The sequence below is a fragment of the Pelmatolapia mariae genome, linkage group LG1 (genome assembly GCF_036321145.2).
Source record: "Pelmatolapia mariae isolate MD_Pm_ZW linkage group LG1, Pm_UMD_F_2, whole genome shotgun sequence".
NCBI classification, from domain to species: Eukaryota; Metazoa; Chordata; class Actinopteri; order Cichliformes; family Cichlidae; genus Pelmatolapia; species Pelmatolapia mariae.
Genome location: NC_086227.1, coordinates 7,521,698 through 7,543,678, shown reverse-complemented (window position 1 = coordinate 7,543,678; position 21,981 = coordinate 7,521,698). Strand labels below are relative to the sequence as shown.

Genomic DNA, 21,981 nt, shown 5'->3' with positions numbered 1-21,981 from the left:
ATCTAATGACCTGCTGCAGACAAATAGAAAACGGATTATGCTGTCGTAGAATCTCATTTTCATGAATAAGACCTTTAAAAACAAACAATCAAATGAAGGACTGATTTTTTTTTTTGAAAAGTAATGGTGATGGTGGGAAGAGTTATGGTGACAAAGTTATGTTAGTGTAAGTTGATCAGTACAGATAAAAATCTTAGCATACTTCCTGTTTGCCTTTGCAGTATAAACTAGAGATGGACCGATCCGATATTACGTATCGGACCGATACTGACCTAAATTACTGGATCGGATATCGGAGAGAAATAAAAAATGTAATCCGATCCATTAAATATCACGAAAGCACCTCACAAAACTTCCAACATGGCGTAACTCAGCTCATAACCTTAGCAACCGGACCAGTATGCGTCACGTGATAGAGCGGTTGTGGTGTGCGAGACCTGTTGCTGGTCTGGTTGAGCAGTTGGAGCCTCGCTACCAAACCAGCATTTCATCTCCAAGAAAGTTATCCCACAGAGAAGTAAAGCAAGTGTGTATGTTCATCTCTGAATGTTTGTAAAGCATTCCCACGTTAAGCTTAACAACCAATATATGGAGCGACTGCCTCTTCCCTCTCCCTCTCTCTCCTGTTGCTACTTCAATCATGAAACTGATCAATAATCGGCTGATCGGCTTTTCTGTCGCGACTCCGTCTCTCTTGTTTGTTTTGGCCCACTTTGCGCCAGAAAGAGGAAACCAGCGGCTAAACAACAGCAGAACGTTTAAGCTTGACAAGCTGTTGTTAGAATTTATTTAATATTACTTTCTACACCAGGATCCTTTTCTACGTAGCGGACGGCTGGTAACTGTGCAGTGGGGGGGGGGGGGTGCTAGCAAAGTTTAGCCAGGGGGGCAGGTAGGGCATTAACAGGAAAAGGGGGGTACAAAGACATACTTTTCTTTCTTATTCTCATTTAAAATGTCTAGCTTTTAATAAATAATTATCTGATTCTGATTTTTGCATACAGGTATAACAGAATAGCTTTAGTTTTTTTTTTTTGTGTTTTTTTTTTTAAACTTGAGTATGAACTTATACAAAATGCAGCAAGATATTTAAAAAAACAGTTTTATTGATTAAAAAAATACACTATATCGGATTCATATCGGTATCGACAGATATCCTAATTTATGATATTGGTATCGGACATAAAAAAGTGGTATCGTGCCATCTCTAGTATAAACCTGAGTAACTGATTCAGTAGCTGATCTGTTTTGTGAATGCAAAATTACTTCAGTGGATTTCGTGTAACACAACAGTGCTACCTTGAGAAGAATATTTGAAGTCCTGTATCCCTCTGTGCTGGAGATAATCTAAATATCTGTATTGTGGTGTGTGGAGACACTTCGCATGAAAAATGTGTTTTCATTCAAAGTGAAAACAATCAGCTCTTTCATCTTACATGCAGAGAGAGGTAAGTGGACTCCACAACTAAAAATCAGGTTTTTCTTCTCGGAGCAAACAAGCTTTTGAAAACAGAAGTTCAAATCACAAGAAACATCCAGACTGCCTTTCGATCATTTTTTGTACCTGTCGTTAACAATACATATGTTTTAACTAGACAAGGCTGTGACATTTCACGCGTTTTTAAAATAGGTCACTGGGGATATGAACAAATGCCTATTTATTAACATATATGGGAAAACTGCAATATCTAAAAGGCATGATTTTCTGAAAAAGGCCAGTGGCATTTATCATGAGACTAAAAGTTGCTATATACACACACACACACACACACACACACACACACACACACACACACACACACACACACACACGGAGGCAAGCACCACAAACTGTATTTCCAGGCTTTCGGTAATTTTTCTAAGTACATTTAAGAAAATGAATGAAAACAGATGCTCATTAAAACAATTTCTCTGGTTACACCACCCAAAACTGGAGAGGTTAGTTCAGACAATACAAGGACAACCTACAGTGGTAGAAAATGTTCACTGTTCAGGCATGTAATTATCTAAAATCTGGAAAATAGTGACCAATAACCATTGATAAATAGCACTTCAATTCAATTCTGTTTTATTTGTATAGGGCCAAATTACAACAACAGTTGCCTAAAGGACCTTTTTTATGGCAAATTAAAGATTAGAGTAATACAGAGAAAAACCAACAATCGAGACAACCCACTTGGCAACAGTGGGAAGGAAAAACTCCCTTTTAACAGGAAGAAACCTGTTAAAGCAGGAGGAGGTTTAGGGAGGGCAGCTAGCTGCAAATGGTTGGGTGTGAAGGAAGGTTGCGGAAGAGAGCCAGAAGCACTGTGTCAATTTCTTTACAGTGAGTACTTTTAAATTGCTTGTGCACCTTCAGCTTTTTACTCAGTAACAACCTGAACAGGACATTTAGAAAAAAAACCCATTTTCTTAGCAAAGATCTTTATTGTGGCTCTGACTGCTTTGATGGATGCTCAGGTTTGAATATTCATTTCACGTCAGGTTTTCACTCATGTAAACACAAGCAACTTGCTTTTAAAGCAGTAGCAGCAGCAGCAGCTTAGAGGACGACTGAACCCCGAGCCGCATTTATCAGGTGGTTGTTACACGCTAAATTTCCTGAGTGATGCTGTCGGGTCCCGGCCTGTAACAGCAGACTGCTGAAGGCTCGGAGGGGCTCGGCCACCCAGGCGGCGAGATGGCGAGCTGTTGATGAAGTGAGGGGTCACTGCAGGGCTAAGTGAGACCTCACACTGGACAAGTAGTCCAGACCTCAGGCCACGGTGGCATATGGGTGTGAAGGAGTTGAGGAAGCTGAGCAGGAGTAGGTGGTGGGGGGGGGAGGCCAAGCTGTCCACTCGGCCTCTCACGAGACCCCCAGCTGTCACAACAGACATTTACCAGGCCTCACACTAAACACCCACCAGGGAGAAGGGGAGGGGTAGCATCCTTCCCCTTTCAAACAGAGGGATGGAATAGAGGAAGGACGGAGGGGAAAAAAAAGAGTGTAATCTCATCTTCCTGCTCCTGTGATGTCTGAGGAATGCTGCGTTTTGCCCCCGCCTCTTCCCTGCCACTCTCCTCAGCCACTTCTGAAGCCAGGCTGCAAACCTGCTAATTATAGCCGCTAAAGGATGAACGTGTGACCTCAATAGTTATTTTAGGTCTGCTGTGCAAAGAGAGCAGAGACAGTCACAGCAGGACGGGGAAAGCTCCAGCCTAAACTGTCACACAGCAAGACACACAGCTGCAGTGCAGGCGAGCCAAGGTCAGGCTGCAAGACTGTTCAGATACTGGGAGATGACAGCAGCTCACACTGAGCTACAGAGGTTTCTTTCTATTTGGCTTATTAAGCAAAGGCAAATGGATCAGATAGCTCAATAAAAAGGACCTTAAGACACAGGATACTGGCAAAGAAGGAGCAGTGGTCCAAGATCACCAGGACAAAACTGCAGCTTCTGGGATTCATTAGATTTAATTTGATAATGCTTTAAGACTAAAATAATTAGTTAATTATCAGATTAACAGATACAGACACATATGGACATTTCTATGGAGTGAATCACTGAAAAAATAACTCATGGGTGGATGAGTGTGGCGATGTTTTAAGCAGAGATGACCGATGGTTAGATTTACTGCAGGTTGTACGTTATGGCGCTGCTTTCATATACATGTACATTTAATATAGCATATATTAAATATATTTGCTTTACCATTCGGCTTAATCAGGCTTTATGTATGGTGTGTGTGTTTTAAGTTTCACCTTCCTAAAAGATCTCCTCCAGAGAACTATAAATTCTTAAAATCAATTAGCGAACTGATGATAGCATTCTTTAAAAATATGAAATATAAGTATTAAAATAAAACACGCACATATCAAATCCTTATCTGGCGTGGATTTCTACTTCCATGGTGCAAAAATCCATGCTTTATATGAATATTTATAAAAAATACGGGACAGTGTAATGCTACTAAATACAGGCCATTTACTACTAAGTACAACAGTAGATTTAGCAGTAATCTCAGGAGAGTTTTCTTCATCCTCAATTCTTTGCGCACACACTTCTCACTGTAAAGAGAACTCCCCTCTGCAGTCGTCTGCTGAATGAACGCCTCTTACACCATCTCCGTACCCAACGTGCTCCCCTTCCAGCATTACTTCCACACCTGAGAGGCTATTCACAGCGTCCTGGTACCACACGTATCACTTAACCCTGTGTCAAAACACAGGTGTAACATAAGCACGAGGAGCAGGCGAAGGTCCTGAGCTCATAAAGGAATGTGCATTCTGGGAATAACGCTCTGCATGTACGAGAGGCCCCTCGCTGTGAGCGTGCAGCAGACTACAGAGTTACTGCAGCGAGTAGCTGGAAAACAGCCAGAAACTGACAGACTTGGAGAAGGCATACTGTCACCTCAGGGATCCACAGCACGATTAGACAGAAACGTGACTCAGCGGTTATGCTGGGCAGACAGTGAGGAGAGCAGTTTTAGTCATTACAAAAAAAGCAAGTAAACAGGTGGCACTCTTACCATGGTGTCCCGTATATCCGGAATCCCTTTATGGTGACGTCTGAGTCCTGCAGGTACACACAGTTTGTGAGCAGCGACTGGACATTGTCAAAGTCCTCTGGTTTGAGCTTGGACACTGAGGGGAATCGGTAGTAATCCTGCTTGACCAGTTCAGCCATAAAGTCCTTATCGAAGGTCAGCTCATGGTTCCCCGCGATTACTACCTTAAACTCATATGGTAGGCCACCTAGAAGATAGAACAGAAGCCAGGGAGAGGATGGTGAGCCGAAGTCCCAAATCCACACATAAATCTACACACTAAGCTCTGGTTGGAATAGTTTTCGGGGGCTCGATAGGCAAGACTGTCTTCCTCAGACATTTTTAGCACTTCCGACCTTACCTGAAACAAACGAGCATATACACCTTATTTGCAAGGTAAGTGTAGTGATACGGGACTTTTGTGGTATATTTTTGACCAAAAAATTAAGAAATAGTGAGATATATCTCTCAGAGTTTTGCTTATTATAGCAAGTTGGACGTTAGAGTGAAAACTCTAATATGACCTTAGTCTTTTTATTCCTGTAGATGCAATCTAAAGAGAACCTCTCATCCTCTCACATCACTGGTCGACAGCACTATAGTGTCAAAAGTAAAAACTTAAAGAGACCTAAAGGTCAGAGTATGGCTAACATTTAAATTGATCTGATCCTTTGAAATTGATTTGTTGTGCGTTTCTGTACAGATCTTTGTCAAAGGCTTTAATATCCTGTGTCCTTCAGTTGCAGATCTCTGTTATGAGCACAATACGTGATTCAGCCTTAATATTATTCTTCTGCCAAAGCAGAGGCTGAGAAGCATCAAGGTTTATACACAAACCACTAAACCAAGTTTCGAGAAACTTGCAGGAGAGGTGGAGGCCAAACAAAGCGAGAACTCATTAACTTTTGATGCTGATCTGGATCACTTTCTTTAAAACTAGCTTTGCTGCTCTCCTAGTGCCCCTCTAGTTGCAATATTAAATCAATGAGAAATGAAAGAAACATTAAAAAAGTTCACTTAAACTGAGAAAAGTTTAAACCTTTTTTTGACCAAAATTTTTCTTTCTTTTAATTCATGGGAGTTATACAAAAATGACATACACCAAGGCTTGGCACGTTAATTGTGTACCCTGCCTTAGAGTTTGCCCTCTAGTCCGTAGATCGAATAAGGTGTTCTGAGGCAAATCACATTTAGCTGTTTTTTTAAAGGCTGTTAATTTATCTATATCGAGCAGTTTAAGGCTGAACAGCATTTTATAAAATCACACAGTAGCTGTATGTATTTTCCACCTACTCTCTCTCTACAGAAACAGCAGTTTATCCCAATAGTTTGTATATAAAGAATACACTTCCTCAATCACTCCCTGTATAGCTAACCCTGAGTACAGATCAGGGCTGGAAAGAAACTCAGATAATTGGAGGGAAAAATACCCTCAATTCAGACAGTCAAAGAGGTTACAACCACAGCTGACGGCTCAGTTTGACCCCAACAGACCACCGTCTATCTCTGTAGATGCCAGGCAGCTGGAAAAGGCATGAACCTGAACTAAATAGAGAAGAACATCTATTACAATTCTCATCCCCTCATCTTTCAACTTCTGCTGTGCCCTTTTCGCTCTCCTCTGTCGAGGTGATTTGTCCTGGTTCCCCTTCGCCATCAAGAAACTGACTTACTACTTTATTCCAGCCGACTGAGCACTCAACGAAAGGGCCTGGCCTTCATCACCCTTCGACTCACTCTCTATATTTCTCTTTTCCCCCCTCCTGGATTCTGTGTTTTAGGCTTCCTGGTGCTCTTGCTCCAGTCCTCCTTCCTTTGTCTTCTTGAATGCCCTGCGGAATATGTATAGACTAATATGCAGGCTCATTTTGTATAGTCAGTTGAGGAAAAGCCATGAGAAGAATGAGCTCTGAGGGAGCGGCAGTACTCCGCCGCCCCCAAACACAACTGTTAAAACAGACAATCTGACCACAGCTAATGATTTTTGTTTTAAAATAACGAATTAACCTCCTGGGGTTTTTCTTGAATTATCTAAAAACTGTTTGGTCTACAAAATGTTAGAAAAATGTTAGTCAATGTTTCTTTAGCCAAAAAGTCTTTCAACAAGTTTCATTGTTTAGTTACACCAACCTCCAAAATCCAAACATTTTATGCTCAGTATCAAATAAAAAAAAGCAGACGTGCGAGTCTAAGCTAATGCATGTTTGGCATTTCTGCTTAACAAATTACACAAATTATAAATCAATTATTAACATCCTTCCAGATTAATTTTCGATCATTTCCAAGCGCATTCTGTCAGGTATTGGATCTACTTTAGTGGGAAGGTTTGGATAAAATGAATACTGACTTGTTGCTATGCTAATGAATTCATCCTGATTACTTAAGTACATTTCTTAACACACGCTGCCACACTTGCTGGCTGTCATGCCATATAGTTCTGTCAAAGAGTGACTGTTCATACCTGGTACTGTAGTGGCCTTCTGCAACAAGGTATGCATCTGGTTTTTGTTTCATAATGCATACACAATTTCAAGCTGTGAACGTTAATATATGGAACTTCAAAAGAAAAGGAGTTGTGTAATTGCAGACGTTACACAGTCTAAATATGAGATGAAACACACACAAAAATGACACTAAATGGATGATTGTGCAGCCAGCATTGCTTGGTCGTCCAGATGAAGACAGAGGTTTGTATTCAAGCAGGTTTAAGCTGACTTTAGGAGATCTGCTAAACATGCTCAGTTACAAAAATTGTAGAAATTCAGTGTGTGTAACACTACAGTGCTATTAAAGTTTTATAAGTGAGATGTCTATATCCATCTATAAAATGGAGTTTGACAGGCAGGCAGTTGATCCTGGTTTTGTGTAAAATGCTTTTGTGCTTTTCTGTGCCTTGTTTTAAGTGTTGCCATTTATAGAGGAATGCTGTGATGCAAGCGAAGAGGATAAATTGAATAAAATGCTGAATAAAAAGTCCAATAAAGAGTATTTATTGACTAAAATTGGTTTGGATTCATAACGGAAAGTGAAAGAAAAAAAAATTGAGCATATTGCTCAATTTCTGCAGTGGCCAAGACCAAAACTGGAACTAAAACTAATAGAAAGTGAATGCAAGAGAATAAAAATTCAATCAAAAGACATCAGCTCAAGACAAACAAAAAGTCTGCCACATCCAGCTCAAGTGTCTGTGTGTGTGTGTGTGTGTGCGCATGTCTGGAAAACAGTGCGTGTGTTCTCTAATACTGGAAATGAAAGAATCATGGCTCCCCGGTCTATAGGTTTCATTCCCGCTGCTCTAAATTAGCTCTCGTTGCATCTCGGGATCATAAATTCCAGTGTAAACTTAAATGAGAGCGCCGTCTCTCAGTCCCCCAGCACTCTAACTGGATCACGCATCCATTTGCACGCTCACACACAACCCAAAGCGAATCATCCGACACCAGGCAGGGAAAATCTGGGGAAAACATAATTACCATCAAACAACTCCATCTCCATTACTCCACTGGGAATTTCTACTGCTTTTTATTGCTACCGTGATACATCTAACAGAGTCCTGATGCTGTGATACACCTAGATTTATTTTTCATTCTTCACCGACAGCCAGAGGTATGAAGGAGAGTAAAAAGATCAAAACAAAACTCTGAAGAAAACCAAGCACTGAAATGTTTTGTCATACCTCTCAAAGAGGCAGACGAGACATTTAAGACGACATCTGCACATTAAAAACATTTCATTTAGAAAGTGTTTTCCACAGTGCAACACTAAAAATACACACTTTGCCAGGGTTGAACAGGAGTTTAATAAATCATCCTTTTGTCTGTTTCTATAAATTCATCCCTTAAGACATGCAGAGTAATCAAGCTATGCAATTGTATTTAAAAATCTATTTTAATTAGAGCCGAAACAAAAAATATACCCCTATTTAACAAAACAAACGTTCACTCATTAGTCAGTATCTAGATATTTAAATATCAGGGTTTCAGCTCAGAGTTGGCCTGTGTCAGTAAATATGACCGGCAATAATACACTCCAGTGTTCTGCCTTCCTACTAAGAAGCCAAAGGAAAAAGATATATAAATCCCACAGACTTCATTAACATTATTTACCTACTTACTTCCATATATTTTGAGATGAATTTAGTTGTTTTTGATCATGCTAGTCCCTTTCATAGTTTGTCTCTTCAACTGTCACCTTGTGTGTGTGTGTGTGTGTGTGTGAGCTGGAGGGTAGAGCAGTGTGTAGTCAGTGAGGTAAGACAGGGAGAAGAGAAAATAGTGAATAGAGATGATGACAATCCTGCATGAAAAGCTTCCCGGCAACTGTTAATTACTAGAAAACAAACAATGGACAGACATCATTGAACCCCAGTGTCTGATTGCAGTGGAGGTTGTCCTAACTATAGCATCGCTGACCTACTCGTAGATACAGTCTATATGGAAAGAATTCACTGTGGTTCACTCGTTCCACACAGCGTCATGTTACAACCTTATTCCAAAATGGATTAAATTCAGTTTTCACCACAAAATCCTACACACAATATCCTATAATGACAAGGTGAAAGAAGTGTCTTTGAAATTCCTACAAATTTAAAAAAAAATAAATAAATAAAATAAAATAAAGAGGTGCTTAAGTAGGGATGGGAATGGAGAAGAATTTAGCGATTTGAATTGCATTAGCAATATGACTTATCAATTCGATTCCTTATTGATTTTCACTGGGTTCTCTTTGACTCTCCACCATTGGTAGAGAACAACAGAGCAAAGAAACCAAACAAAAACAAACAAACAAATGAAAGCATTTATCCTGTGATCGTTGGAGGGAAAAAAATATTAATGAATGCTAATGATGCTATGTGTGTGCTGGAGCCGTAAAATGTGGATATTTTACATCTCTAAGATGATAACCTCAAATGCTGTTTAGCAGGAAAAAAAAATAAACACAACTGAGAAAAACTGGAGATGTTTTTTTGTTTTTTTTTGCAGTTTGATTAGGTAATTGAGGTGATTGTACGTTTTTAAGTTGGGCCAAATGATTTATTCTTTACCCACACAAATGAACACACACACACACACACACACACACACACACACACACACACACACACACACACACACACACACTACAGAGCAGCTTGGGAGCAGCTTAAAGTAGGAGATCAGAGTCAATGCTCAGCCATCAGACAGTCCGGGTCAGGGAGATCTCGCTCCTCGCATCGATCTCCAATGATCTCCTCCAAGAGGCCAAACAGCAGTCGATGGCCCAGACAAACTGCTGTCTCCTCTGTAGTGTGAGAGGAGCAGATAGATGAGGCAGCACAGACTTTTCAAAAAAAGCTGCACACCTACAACAAATTCCTCCTCCATCCCAGAAAATCTGTTCAGATTTAGCTGATGAGACCTCTGTTTTTCCCCAGTTTCAGCTTCAATAATGCTTTGTACCATTAAGATGCCTACCTGCAGGACGCCGCTTCTGCCCAATAATTAAACTGCGTTACGCAACCACTGACCTGGCAAACATTCCATACATTTTAATCTGGATCTTTCACCCTGAGAAACACTGAAAACAATTACTGAACTGCTGTGCCTGACAAATGTAAAAGACGGTCTAGTCTCCTGGTCTCACTTTCACTCTCTGAAACTCTCCTACATCAGCAAGGTCCAAATGTGGCCTTTAAGCCAATATCAAACCTTTGACAAGTACTTGCTTCACATTCATTCGAAGCCATATTGCATGTAAAGCTAACTGCAGAAATGAAAGAGCCACAAGATAAATAAACTACATTTCTCTCATTGTGGAGGCTGCAGAGACCTGTGTGTCATCTGAAGAGCAAATGATAAATATGATTAAAAAAAGAAAAAAAATACAGCACAATCAAATAGTTTCCATTTTAAATTTAATTATGTAAAAGTATAACGATGCCGAAAACTAAATTCATTTATTTAAAGGTATTTTTCCAACAAGCAGCTAGACTACCCCATTGCCATTTTCTACCTCTTCCACTCTACATCAGTCATTTGAGTTGGAGGACCAGGTGTATAGTCTGCAGACACACAGTCTTCTATGAGGCATTAGCAGGCAGGGTGCTCCCAACTACACAAAGTCATTTTCCACTTTGCTCTGCATCGATTCCCCATTATGGCCAATATCTCGGTTTTCATTCTGGATAAACAAAGCGCACAACCACGTCTGCACACGCAGACACACACACAGACACACACGCACTGACTGTCTGGGTTGATGGACAACCTCCTGGTGGGGCCAGGTGCTGTTTAAGGGGGGAAGAAAAGGGACGTGTAAAAGCCAGCATGAGTGTCTGTTCTTTTTTTTTGGTATGAGTGCATGTATGATATGTGTGTGTGTGTATGTGTGTTTCAGGGGAATTAAGGGCAAAGCACCTGAGAGTACTTTAAAGAGTCAAGCTGGCAAAGTGGGCATACTACTGTGACTGACAACCAATCACATTCAGAATTCATAAAGCTGAAAATGCAGACTTTAAACGTTTAAATGTGTTCTATCAGCTCTGACCAACTTTTAACGTTTGCAGCAGGTTTTGAACTTTGAATTTTGGTTTCAACACTCACATTCAGCCTTTCACATTTTAGTTTGAACTGTTTAAGATGTGTCTCAGTGTAGAAAGTCCTTGTTTATCCATGTTTAGCAATATTTTTATATATATATATATATATATATATATATATATATATATATATATATATATATATATATATATATATATATATACATACATACATACATACATATAGAAACCAAGGTAAAAAAAAAAGTGTAGCTTGCAGAAAGAGAAATCTTAGTGTGGACTGACACAGTGACATGAAAGTAACCCTGGTCGATAAAAATATTTGCAATGTATCTGCAGTCATGTGTTACATGGAGTATAAGAGCAGTAGGCTGTGAACTCAACAGGACTGTGTATTAGGAGTGAAATGAAAATGCATTTTCAGCCAAAGTCTATTAAAAATGAATTAAAAAATGGATACAGAGTGTTGGAGAAGTGGATCATGCTGCAGGAAAGGGTTGAGAAGTTTCTGTAAACTAGATTTTTATTTGGCTGTGAAAATTGGGTCAGTGCTAGAATCCACTGTAAATGCAGTGAAAGCAGACTGACTGCAGCCCCTGTCATCTTTGGAGAGGCACAACTTTGACAGCCACCTTTCAACTCTACAGGGGGGCAAAGTGTTTGATACTCAAAACACAGATTTCGAGGAGTACTACTTCAAAAGGTTTACAAGCTAAAGGTTTCCACTCTGAAAATATGAAAATAAGTCGTGACAGGTTCATAAATCAACTTTTTTAAAAAAAATCAATGTTTATTCTCCAAAATTAAACGTTGTTTTCGTTACAGTTAAATAACACCACCACCAATGCCACATGTTCAACATTTTCCATTTTCCGTCCACTTTTCAGCACACAGATCAAACTACTGAAATCAACGATATGCGCTGATTGAACACAAAGGGAGTTTTGTTTTTTTTTTTGCTGATGAACTGTTTTTGCAGGCCATGTTTATTAAACCCCTCCGGCCAGAAATATTATGTAGGGCTTGACAACATCGTGAATCGTCTCTGTGAGTCTGTGCGACAGTTCAGAACATAAGAGCTTGTGAGGGACTCCAATTCGTCAAACAGTTTCCTTCAGCAGTCTTCACTCTACATGCTCAGGGACTGCAATCAAAGTTTAAAGATTCTTTCAGCTGCTCCTTTATTCATAAGAGGTCACCACAGCAGATAGCTCTCCATATTTGATTTGGCAAATTTTTTCGCCAGATGCCCAACCTCATTCGACCTCAAAGGAATTTGAGTCTCCTCCTGGTCTTGAACCAGGGAGACCAGGGGGTGTGTGAACGTGTAAGCCACACAGTCATAAAGCTTAAAGGTTAAATGTAATTTCAGGACACTGTTCTGGCTGATGAACAGACAAATGCAAACAGTTAAAACTAAAGAAAAAAATAATTCAAAATCCTGAAGTACTATAGCCCAGTCTAGTTAGTGGTACCTAGTGGTACTTACTGATTTAGAGTGTGAGAGGCACAGGCATGGCGTGTGTGTGCTTCTACTGAGTGAAACATGTTTATAACATGGGGCCAAAAATGGTTTCATGGGTCCACAAACCAAGCACTGGCTAACGGTTCTGAAACCACACAACTTGGAACACATATACACACACACAAAAGCTAAAGATTTACCTACAGCATGGGGCCAGAGGGAGAGGTGAAAGGTTAACTGATCCAGGGTGTTAGGTCAAAGGGGTTAAACTGGACACTTTAGCACAGCAGTTGGGGCTAAACAGAGGGGAGGCGGAAGGGTTCATTTGTGTTGTCTGGTTAACAGTTAAACATGCTTCAGGCCCTGCCCCCTGCTCTTTAGAGACTTTGCATTTGTGCGTGTGTGTTTGTGTGTGAGAGAAAAACAATGCATGAATCTAGAACAGCTGTACTGAGCATGTGGGTTAAGTAGTTCAGTACCTAGCCAGTCGTTGAACTTCTTAACTTCAGAGGGCAGGCCCAGCTCAGTGAAGTCACCCATGTGCAACAGCACATCGCCATAGGGCATCTGGATGCCATCTGTACGCGAGTGTGTGTCTGAAACACACACAAACCTGGTGTGTCCTGCTGGCTTGGGAGTGTCATACGGAATAGGGTCCACCCTGAAAAAGACAGAGAGAAAGTTGTCGTCACTAAAGCTGCATTACATGACTGACTGGGACCTGACTAACTCTTTTTCAGTAACCGAATTAATTACCAAATACTATTTAGTGATTAATTAGAGTCAGTATATTGATCGCAGTACAATCTCAGTGTGTGGCTGTTGTCACAAATGGTGATTTGATACATTTTGTCACCATTTGTGACAATAGCCACATACTGAGATTGTTTGAAGACACTTTACCGTCTATAAAAAAAAATAAAAATTGAATTGTCTGAGCTTCGGCTTTCTCAAGAAATTTCTATTTACCTTGTCATTAAAAAAATAAAAATAATGAAATTTAAAGTAGTCAAACCTGATTTTTATTTATTCAATTTCCAATTTTGAAAATGACCATCTGAAAATTGTCTCCCTGTTTGTGATAAAATATAAAGTATCCTCAAAACAAGACTTTTAATTTTTTTTAAAAAAAAGAAAATATATGCTAATTTCACAGCAGCTTTTAGAAGGGACAGAGCAGAAAATAGGACGCTTAAAAAGATCATTTGTTGTGCAAAATAAATTACACGGCTCACAGGATAATGCATGTAGCAGAGTAAAATCCATCTCAAAGAAAAGAGGGGACATTACAAGAGCGCCGAAAAAAAAAGAAAAAAAAGAAAAAAAAGTGTAGTGTGGACTGGAAAACAACCAGTTTGCTGTGGCTGATTTCTGCACATGGTGAGGGCAATAGCTGTTTTGTGGCATCAGATTGGCTAAAGAGATGGTGAATTAAGGCATTCCGTGTCCTTTCTATCCATTATCTAAAGAAAAATCACTTAGACCCAAGTCTGGCTGAAAAGTAACTCCTTTATTTAGCCTTTTGTTTGTTGTAAGCACTTGTGTTAAAAGGAAAGAAAAACCTGTATTTTTTTTCTGACAGGAGGGAAAAAAATCTTGTCTATAATTGAGGTCTACAATGTGCAATCCTCCACCACTCTGGCACTAGACCATTATTTCATTAGAAGGGATGTCACTCCGTCGACAACATCAGACACATAATCAACACTGCAATCTCCAACCTGACAAGTATGCGCGCGCGCACGCACACACACGCACTAACACACACACACACAGAGTTAAACTTGCATGTGTGCACAAACGTGGCGTGGAAACAGCCAGAGAAGCAGATGAAATCAAAAGGTTTCAGACTGGAGGAAACGCCATTAAAGGAGATGGAGAAAATAGGCACTTTTGCACAAAAGAACATCTTATCTGGTCTGTGTGTGTGTGGCTGTACTTGTGTGTTCACATTTTCACGTTTTTTTTCTGTGCCACACAGATCAGAAAATTAGACGTGGCCAGCCAACAGACAGCCTGGATACTGGTGCTGTTCCCTTTTTAAAACACTTTTTGTTGAGTTAAAATGTCGCAGGATTGTGTTAATGGTAAGACAACGGTGAACAAGCTGGTCACTGTCTGTGACAAACATCTCTAGTGTGCAGTCTGCTGTCGGTCTGATTCCAGAAACCCTCTCTTAGCCTCCGTCAATGTCAATTCTCACCCTCAAAGGAAAACCCTACTTATGCACAGCATTCAACCTCCAAAATATTATGAATACCACTCTTCAAAAAGACGCGACTTCATTTAGTGGCTTGATCATACCCATCAGTGACCCCTACATAGAAGTGCTATGTTGTGATTTAGAGTATAATTTTTTTAATCAAAAGCCAAAAAAAAGAAAAAAAGATGCAAATATATTTTCACCAATATGATTTAAAAAAATCAATACATGAAAGAATGACTAACTCACTGAATAGCAAAAATCATTCAAAAGTCATATTCATTGCTTTGTAGCACTGACCATAAAAGGTCTCGCACATTCAGAAATGCTTTGATAGAAACAGAAAAGTTAAATCCAGCTGACAAACTTTTATCATCTCAACATGTCTGCATCTCCGTGTAGAACAACTGTTTGTTGTTGTTGACTCTACAAAACTACATAAACTCAATGTACCGCAAAAAATATGCTTAAACACTGACTGACATGCCAACGTCGGCTGTGCACTACATAAAAAAAACCCTCGATTTTCAGACAGGAAAGCTTACAGATTCCCACCACTTATCAGCTGTTTACATGTTGTGAGGTCTGCAGACCCCAGCCAACAGGATGGGGTAAAATCATGGATCTGTGACTCTTACAAAACATTAGCAATACCTGAAACAAACTTTCCCTTCACTTACCTTCTCTTTTGTTCTTAAATACAAAGGCAGAGCTATGCCATTCACACCCAATACCAATAATCTAAGAGCAACTTTGATTGAGAAAAGACCTCTTCAGTTATTGTATTGTTCCTTTTTAATTTTTAGATCTTTAATGTACATCCCAGTGCCTGATTCTGGTCTACTGACTACAGTCTGACCAGTTGCTTGCCTTCGACTTACATTTTCTTGCATGTCCCTTGCAGTCAGTCAGCATTTGCTATTTGTTGCTTCTGTCCCTTAGCTGGAAGACCTCAGCTTTGCTCTGATACACTGTAGCATATGAAGTGTCTCAGTTATCCAAGCAGACCTCGACTACATATTAAACACACTGAACAAAATTAAAAAGTAGCCACAGAGTTAATGATATTTACTATTGACTGTGTGCAGTAAATGAGTCTCTCTACTCCTAACACACACACACAAAAAAAAAAACGAAGCCAGCAAAGTAGCGTGTACATTTGACTGTAGCAGCTGATTAGATTTGGTGCTCTGTGGTACCTGGGCGGCATGCAGCTTTACAGGATTGGACAGTTCTCGTCATGGAGAAAGGACAAATGCAGAACCACATGGGATGACAAAAATACACACACACACACACACACACACACACACACACACACACACACACACACACACACACACACACACACACACACAAAAGCATTGATATTAAAACAAAGCCAGGAGAAAAACAACCTCCCCTTTCCTTTGAGATTTAATCCGCCCAGAGAATGTAAGTAAATACCAGCAGCCCCTATCAATTAGAGCAGGCCCAGGCCAAGAAGCCTTCATGACAGTAATGCATTGGTCTCACATACACACGCACACCGAAAGAGAGCGAGAGCGCGCCCCTGTCTTTCCTGTTAACATATGACTGTATAACAATCCAGAGGTTCATTAGTAATGTATACAGGAGTTCAGGAGTTCAGCGGTGCAGCAGAGGCCTCTGATCTATTGTAAACGGAGACAGCGAAAATGAAAAAGTCTTCCTGTGCTCCAGAAGCAGGTAAAAGAATATTCTCCAGTGACAGACTGAACTGTGTTAGCATGAAGGTTTGTGTTAACATGTCTGAGCTTCGGTGTGACATCAGAGGGAAGACTGTGGAGGGGGGGGTGGGGGAGAGGAGAAATGCTAATGCGCTTGGGGAGGGCAGGAGCACACTTTGAAATCCGCCATGACACTGGAGCTGACACAAAACTGAGCTTTGCGGCTGCAGAAATATCTCGGCAATGAAGAAATGCCTGTGATCCTTCAGCTGGGAAACCGAAGGGCATTAACTCTGTTCACCTATGGCTGCAACACCACATTACTAATGTCAATTTAAAGAAATCCAACTATACTGCTGCAACGGTTTTTATTCTTACTGTCATGCCCTTATTGCGTCTTTAATTACAAAATTTGCAGATGACTATAAATAATCTACAGTTTGGATCTGAAAAGCTCTTCTCTCTAACAAAACAACAGCTTGTTCTTTCTTTCTTCCCTGCTTTATTTAAAAAAAAAAAAAAAAAAAAAAAAAAAGTGAAGTATCTCTTCTAAAGTCATTTATTCATGTCACACAATGCAGCAGATTGAAATTTGACAAGGACTTTGTAAATTAATCACTTCAATATCATGATGTGATTATTAACATTAGAGTCTGGAGTAATATAAAACCCTCACATAAATACCGCGCTCACAATAGCAGCATTAAAGTCACAAGCTGGAGGTGCTTTGCAGAGAGGAAAACTGAACAAAGTAAATGTGAAGCGCAGCTAAAGCGTGGACCTTATACAGTTCTTGCTCACATGTGTCATTGCAGAAGAGTGCAACTGTGAGGAAAAACAACTGTGTGGGAGAGAGCAAAGGAGGAAAGGAGAAGTGCTCTCTGATGTCTGTAGGAGGACATTCGTTTGACTGAGCGCACTTGGCTCCGTGGCCTTTTGAAAAAACACACAAGCAAACGGGGTCAAAGTGCTGCCTGAGCTCGCTACTCTTAACTCGGTGGAGATAAGAAGGTCGCCATCTCTGTCACTCTCCTGGCTCGCTGAGCTCTTTAAGGATTCCACATAATCATTATGATTGATTGCATTTCTTCCGTTTTCATTTTTTCTTAGTGGAGAAAAAAAAACCCTAAACAAGACCAAAAACCCACAGATCTCTAGTGTGTGCTGCACAGCACGAAGAGCCGGTTACATTTAAATCCTGCTGTCCAACACAAACAGATGACTTCATGTATACAACCTAATGTAGAAAACAAAAAGACCAGAAGAGTCATTGCAGAACTGTAACCTCCCAAATATTGCAACCGTGAAAGTCATTATTTTATCAAAGAAACTATAGAGTACAAAGACAAAAGAGAGACAGGTGAGCCTGAAGATCCCAAGACTCTTAGAGACACCATAGTCTGAGAGTTTATTGCCTCTTTCTCAAATGTCTGAGCTCTCACTGACAGCAGGGATTGTATTGTTTTACTCTGGAAATCTGTGCATGTTCGTAATGATGACAAAATCTGTTCCTAATAGGATACACCTACTATAGCAAGTGACACAAAGGCAGTTCTGAGTAAGAATGACATTAATATGAAGTCAGAGTTCAAAGATGGGTGAAGTCTGAGAAATCATTTGCGCTCTGACTGATCTGCTTGTAAATGTTTTTTTGTAGCCTAGTCGAATTTCATTTGTAAATGGCAAAGTTTTAAAAGTTTGTCCAAATGTTTTTGCGGTCGGCTTTATAAGCCATTTAGTTACAGTTTGTCACAAATGTTCATTCATGTTTTTGAAACCTTAGACCCTTTTCTTCAAAATTCCTAATCACAAAGTCCAACTTCCAATTTGGGTTTGAACAAAAACCCCTGACCCTTCTGGCAAAAACCACACGAATGGCATGAAAACAGTGTTATCCATGCTCAAAACCACACAGTAGTGTTTTAGATCACACAGAGCCAGTCAAAATAATAACAGTACAAGGCATTCATTTACAGTCTACATGAAAACAAATGAAAACGCAGTGTTCAGAACACAAAACCCAGATCTTTCCAACCACATGTGGCTCTTGTGTAATTCTGCAAAAGCTACAAAAATGTGATGCAAATACAGAAACGGGACCCACCACTGCCACCCCCATCTCAAATTTTGCTTTTTATTATTATAAGTGTTGCATTGAAACATCAGAATACAGTAAAGACTATTATGGACGCAACAGATGACCTGTTTAGGCCAGGTTGTTCACTTTGCTCTACTTCCTTTATTTACAGAACAATCACAATAAAGCACACAGTAAATGTTTATATTTAATACATACTGTATATCCCACAAGACTTATGAAACATGAAGTAGGACTATTTACCGTCCTTACTTTTAGTATGAATCAAGTAAACATTATGTTGTAGGTGAAAAATGTGAAAGGAGGCACTCATTGTCCAAGTCTCCCAGAATATATTTTTCCCCTCTTTCTTTTCATGTGGTTCATCATTCATATACAAAAACATGGTCTATCACAGCTGCTCAAATTTCATCTGTAATTACTGTTCTTGATCTGGCTCTTCCTCATCTTCCTCCTCTGCTTCTCAGATTGCTCCCACCTATTGTTGCTGTTGACCTTCAGCTCACCCTCACTGGTGTATAATGGTCAACTGACATCATTAACAGCAAGAGTGAACAAAGTGTGTTTTGGAAATGACATCTGTGCTTTAGTTGTTTTTAACTTCTTTCTCAGTGTTACTGTTTTAAAAAAGAAAAAGAAAAAAAAAGAAAGAAAGAAAGAAAGAAAAAAAAAAAGGCCAAATAAATTCTGCAAATTGTTTCTAACGCGGTGAAAACTGTTAAAGATTTTGCCAAAAGAGTGACTGATTCAATAAACTGGCTGTGGACACTGATAATGGGCTTCGGAGAATAGAAGAGAGTGTTTTAGCAGTTTAGAAAATCTGTAATTATCCTCTTCCAATAGGAGTGCTCCGACATTTGAAATAAACTTTATGCCATTTTTAGGGATAATGCAATGTGATTAAACATAAATACACAGAATTAAGCTGATTTCTCACTAGAAAGAAGAACAACAACTATGCAAGATATTCAAAATCATAACAACTGAGCTTCTGTTTTTCTTTGTCACACACTTACCGGTTAACACAGTTACCATGGTTACCGTGGTTAAATTCCCAATTGCTAGCGTTACCGTTTCGAATTTTAATCATCATTAAAACCATGTTTGACTGTCACGCTTCTAATAAGTCACGGTAATCGCTCTCCAAGCTCCACCAAAGTTAGCAGCAGTCTCCCAGATGCCACTACGCAGGCGCAGCTACAGAAAGACGCGAGTAGACAGAAGCACTGCAGGGAATTTTGTCAGTCTTTTCAACATTTTTAACGTATTTTTAACACCATCAGTGACTGTTGTGACTAATCAGTTTTAATCTACAGAGATTTTATGATTTTGGACTTGTATACAACAATAAACATTATGCATACAATACATTATGTATGAACTTAATGTACTGGTGACCTATCCTTGGTGTACCCTCCTGCTTACCCAGTGACATTCTCCAGCTTCACTGTGACCCTTAGTTGAATAAGCGGTTAAGAAGATGGATGAATAAATGGATGAACTTCACTTAGCAAGTTAGTCTAGCAAAGAATGAGCATGCCTGAAATCTGAAAACCACAGGTATCAATATGGTGTAATAGGCTTTGATTTGGGATCTGGTCCACACCAGCAAAGCTAATGACATCTGAGCTGTCCCCTTGTTTCCGTCTCAGCTGCCCATATATTTTATACCTGCTACCACCTGCTACCAAAGGATTAGCCTCTTCCTGTTTCTTAGTTGTTAATGGAGTTGTCCCATTAATCAATGGAGACCACCAGTGGAGTGGAGTTACCTAAAACCTCCAGGGTCAAAAGGAAAATGTGGAAATAGTCTGCAAATTAACCGAAACCTGTCAGCCTATCCATACATGATACAGAGGATCACGACTTGTATACTCAGTGATTCACTGACCAGCTGAAAGACGCATCTCATGTCCACTTGACTCTAAAATATTTCGTTTAATATTTGTTTTAACTGATTAAACGTGTATACTCAGTGCTAAAATGTTCCCATGTGACATCAAAATTAAAATAAGCAAACAGACTTTTCAGGACATCTTGCTTCAAGTGCTGGGGAAATCTGTAGGAAACAGGAAGAGGGGAGAGGTTTGCGGTACAGAACCACATTAAAGGGGAAACTGCAGGATTGAATTACTGTTTGAAAATGTTATGTCCGATTCTGGTACTACTAAAAAGATGTTCCCAATAATCAATTAGCTGTTAATTTGAAAAGGTATCAGCAATTTATAATAACCACTCAAGCAAAAGGCTAAAGCTCTGATTGGGTTCAGTTTCTCAAACATTAATTTGTCATTTGAAGAAAACATTTTTACCTTTTTTTTTTCTTTTTTCTTTTAAAAACATAATTTTTTTCTGTTGCAGCCCATAACGTTTTCCAAGAAGAAGAACCAACTGAACTGTTAAAAACAACATGATGTTTACACTGGTTTATTAGTGAGTATCATGCAGTTGGTCACAAAAGTTGGTTTGATTGTAAACTGAGCAGTGTGCGGTAGCACGACATAAGAAAAAGAAATCATAGCAGCTGATAAATGATAATGCACTTCATTTTTTTTAGAATGTAAAGAGAAATTTGATTGCGTGTCGACTTTGCAAAAAGAAATGGAAAGCTCAGGCAAACAATGAAACTGGAGACAACGACAACACTACTTTTTCACCACTCTCAAACTCCCTTTATCGCCCTTTCAGGAGAAACATCAACACACAATGCTCCCCATTTCCTCTGTCTATAACCTCTGCATCAGCTCCCCTCCCCCTGCTGTAAGAGTCGCGCACACACACGCACACGCGTGCACGCAAACACACCGCTCACTCATCCACGCTGCAATACCATTTCTCTGAGAGGAGCACTGAGCGCCTCTCTTATCTTCTGCGTTTCAGCTGTCTGCGTTAATTCAATAAACTTCAGACGAACAAAATGAACACAGGAATAACGGAGAAAGGGGCGCTGGTGGTGGGGGGTGCACAACTGAGCAGAGAAGAGAGGCAAAGGTGGGAGACGAGAAAATGGGAAAAATCCAAGAGGGGCCAAAGCACAAACAGAACGTGCATTTATAAAATAGTTAAGAAAAAAAATGAAAACACACAAGTATATTAGTAAAAATATTCAAATCAGAATTGATTTTCAAGAATGGTGAAATGTGGCCTTACGCCTTGATGCTCCCCCCCTACTTCATTTGTTCAGCTAGTGTGTGTCCTCCTTATCCCTCCCTTAATGGCTGAGTAGAGCACACAAAGCCTGCGTTGGAATATCAGCGCTGGAGAAACCTTCCGGCACTGCGCTGAGAAATAAATTGCTTCTGCTAATGCCCCTTTCATTATGGCACAGCCCTTAATTGTGCTGCTGACAGTCTGCCTGGCTGCAGGGCTGATGGGAGAAAAGGCTGAGGAGACGGTCATGACGTGGTCCCCGGGGCCAAACACTAACCAGCGGACTGTGGGGAGAATAAACTAGTG

General features: G+C 39.9%; 1 protein-coding gene across 2 annotated transcripts in view; it reads right to left on the bottom strand.

Annotated features, from left to right (window-relative positions):
* The window catches only part of mpped2a (metallophosphoesterase domain containing 2a), a 71,725-nt gene that overhangs the window by 37,243 nt on the left and 12,501 nt on the right, over positions 1-21,981 (bottom strand). For both annotated transcript variants that reach the window (XM_063471017.1, XM_063471008.1), the window contains 2 exons: positions 13,016-13,197; positions 4,516-4,741 (listed from right to left, as the gene is read on the bottom strand). In XM_063471017.1, the coding sequence (XP_063327087.1) occupies positions 4,516-4,741; positions 13,016-13,197 (408 nt within the window). The remainder of the gene's footprint in view (positions 1-4,515; positions 4,742-13,015; positions 13,198-21,981) is intronic.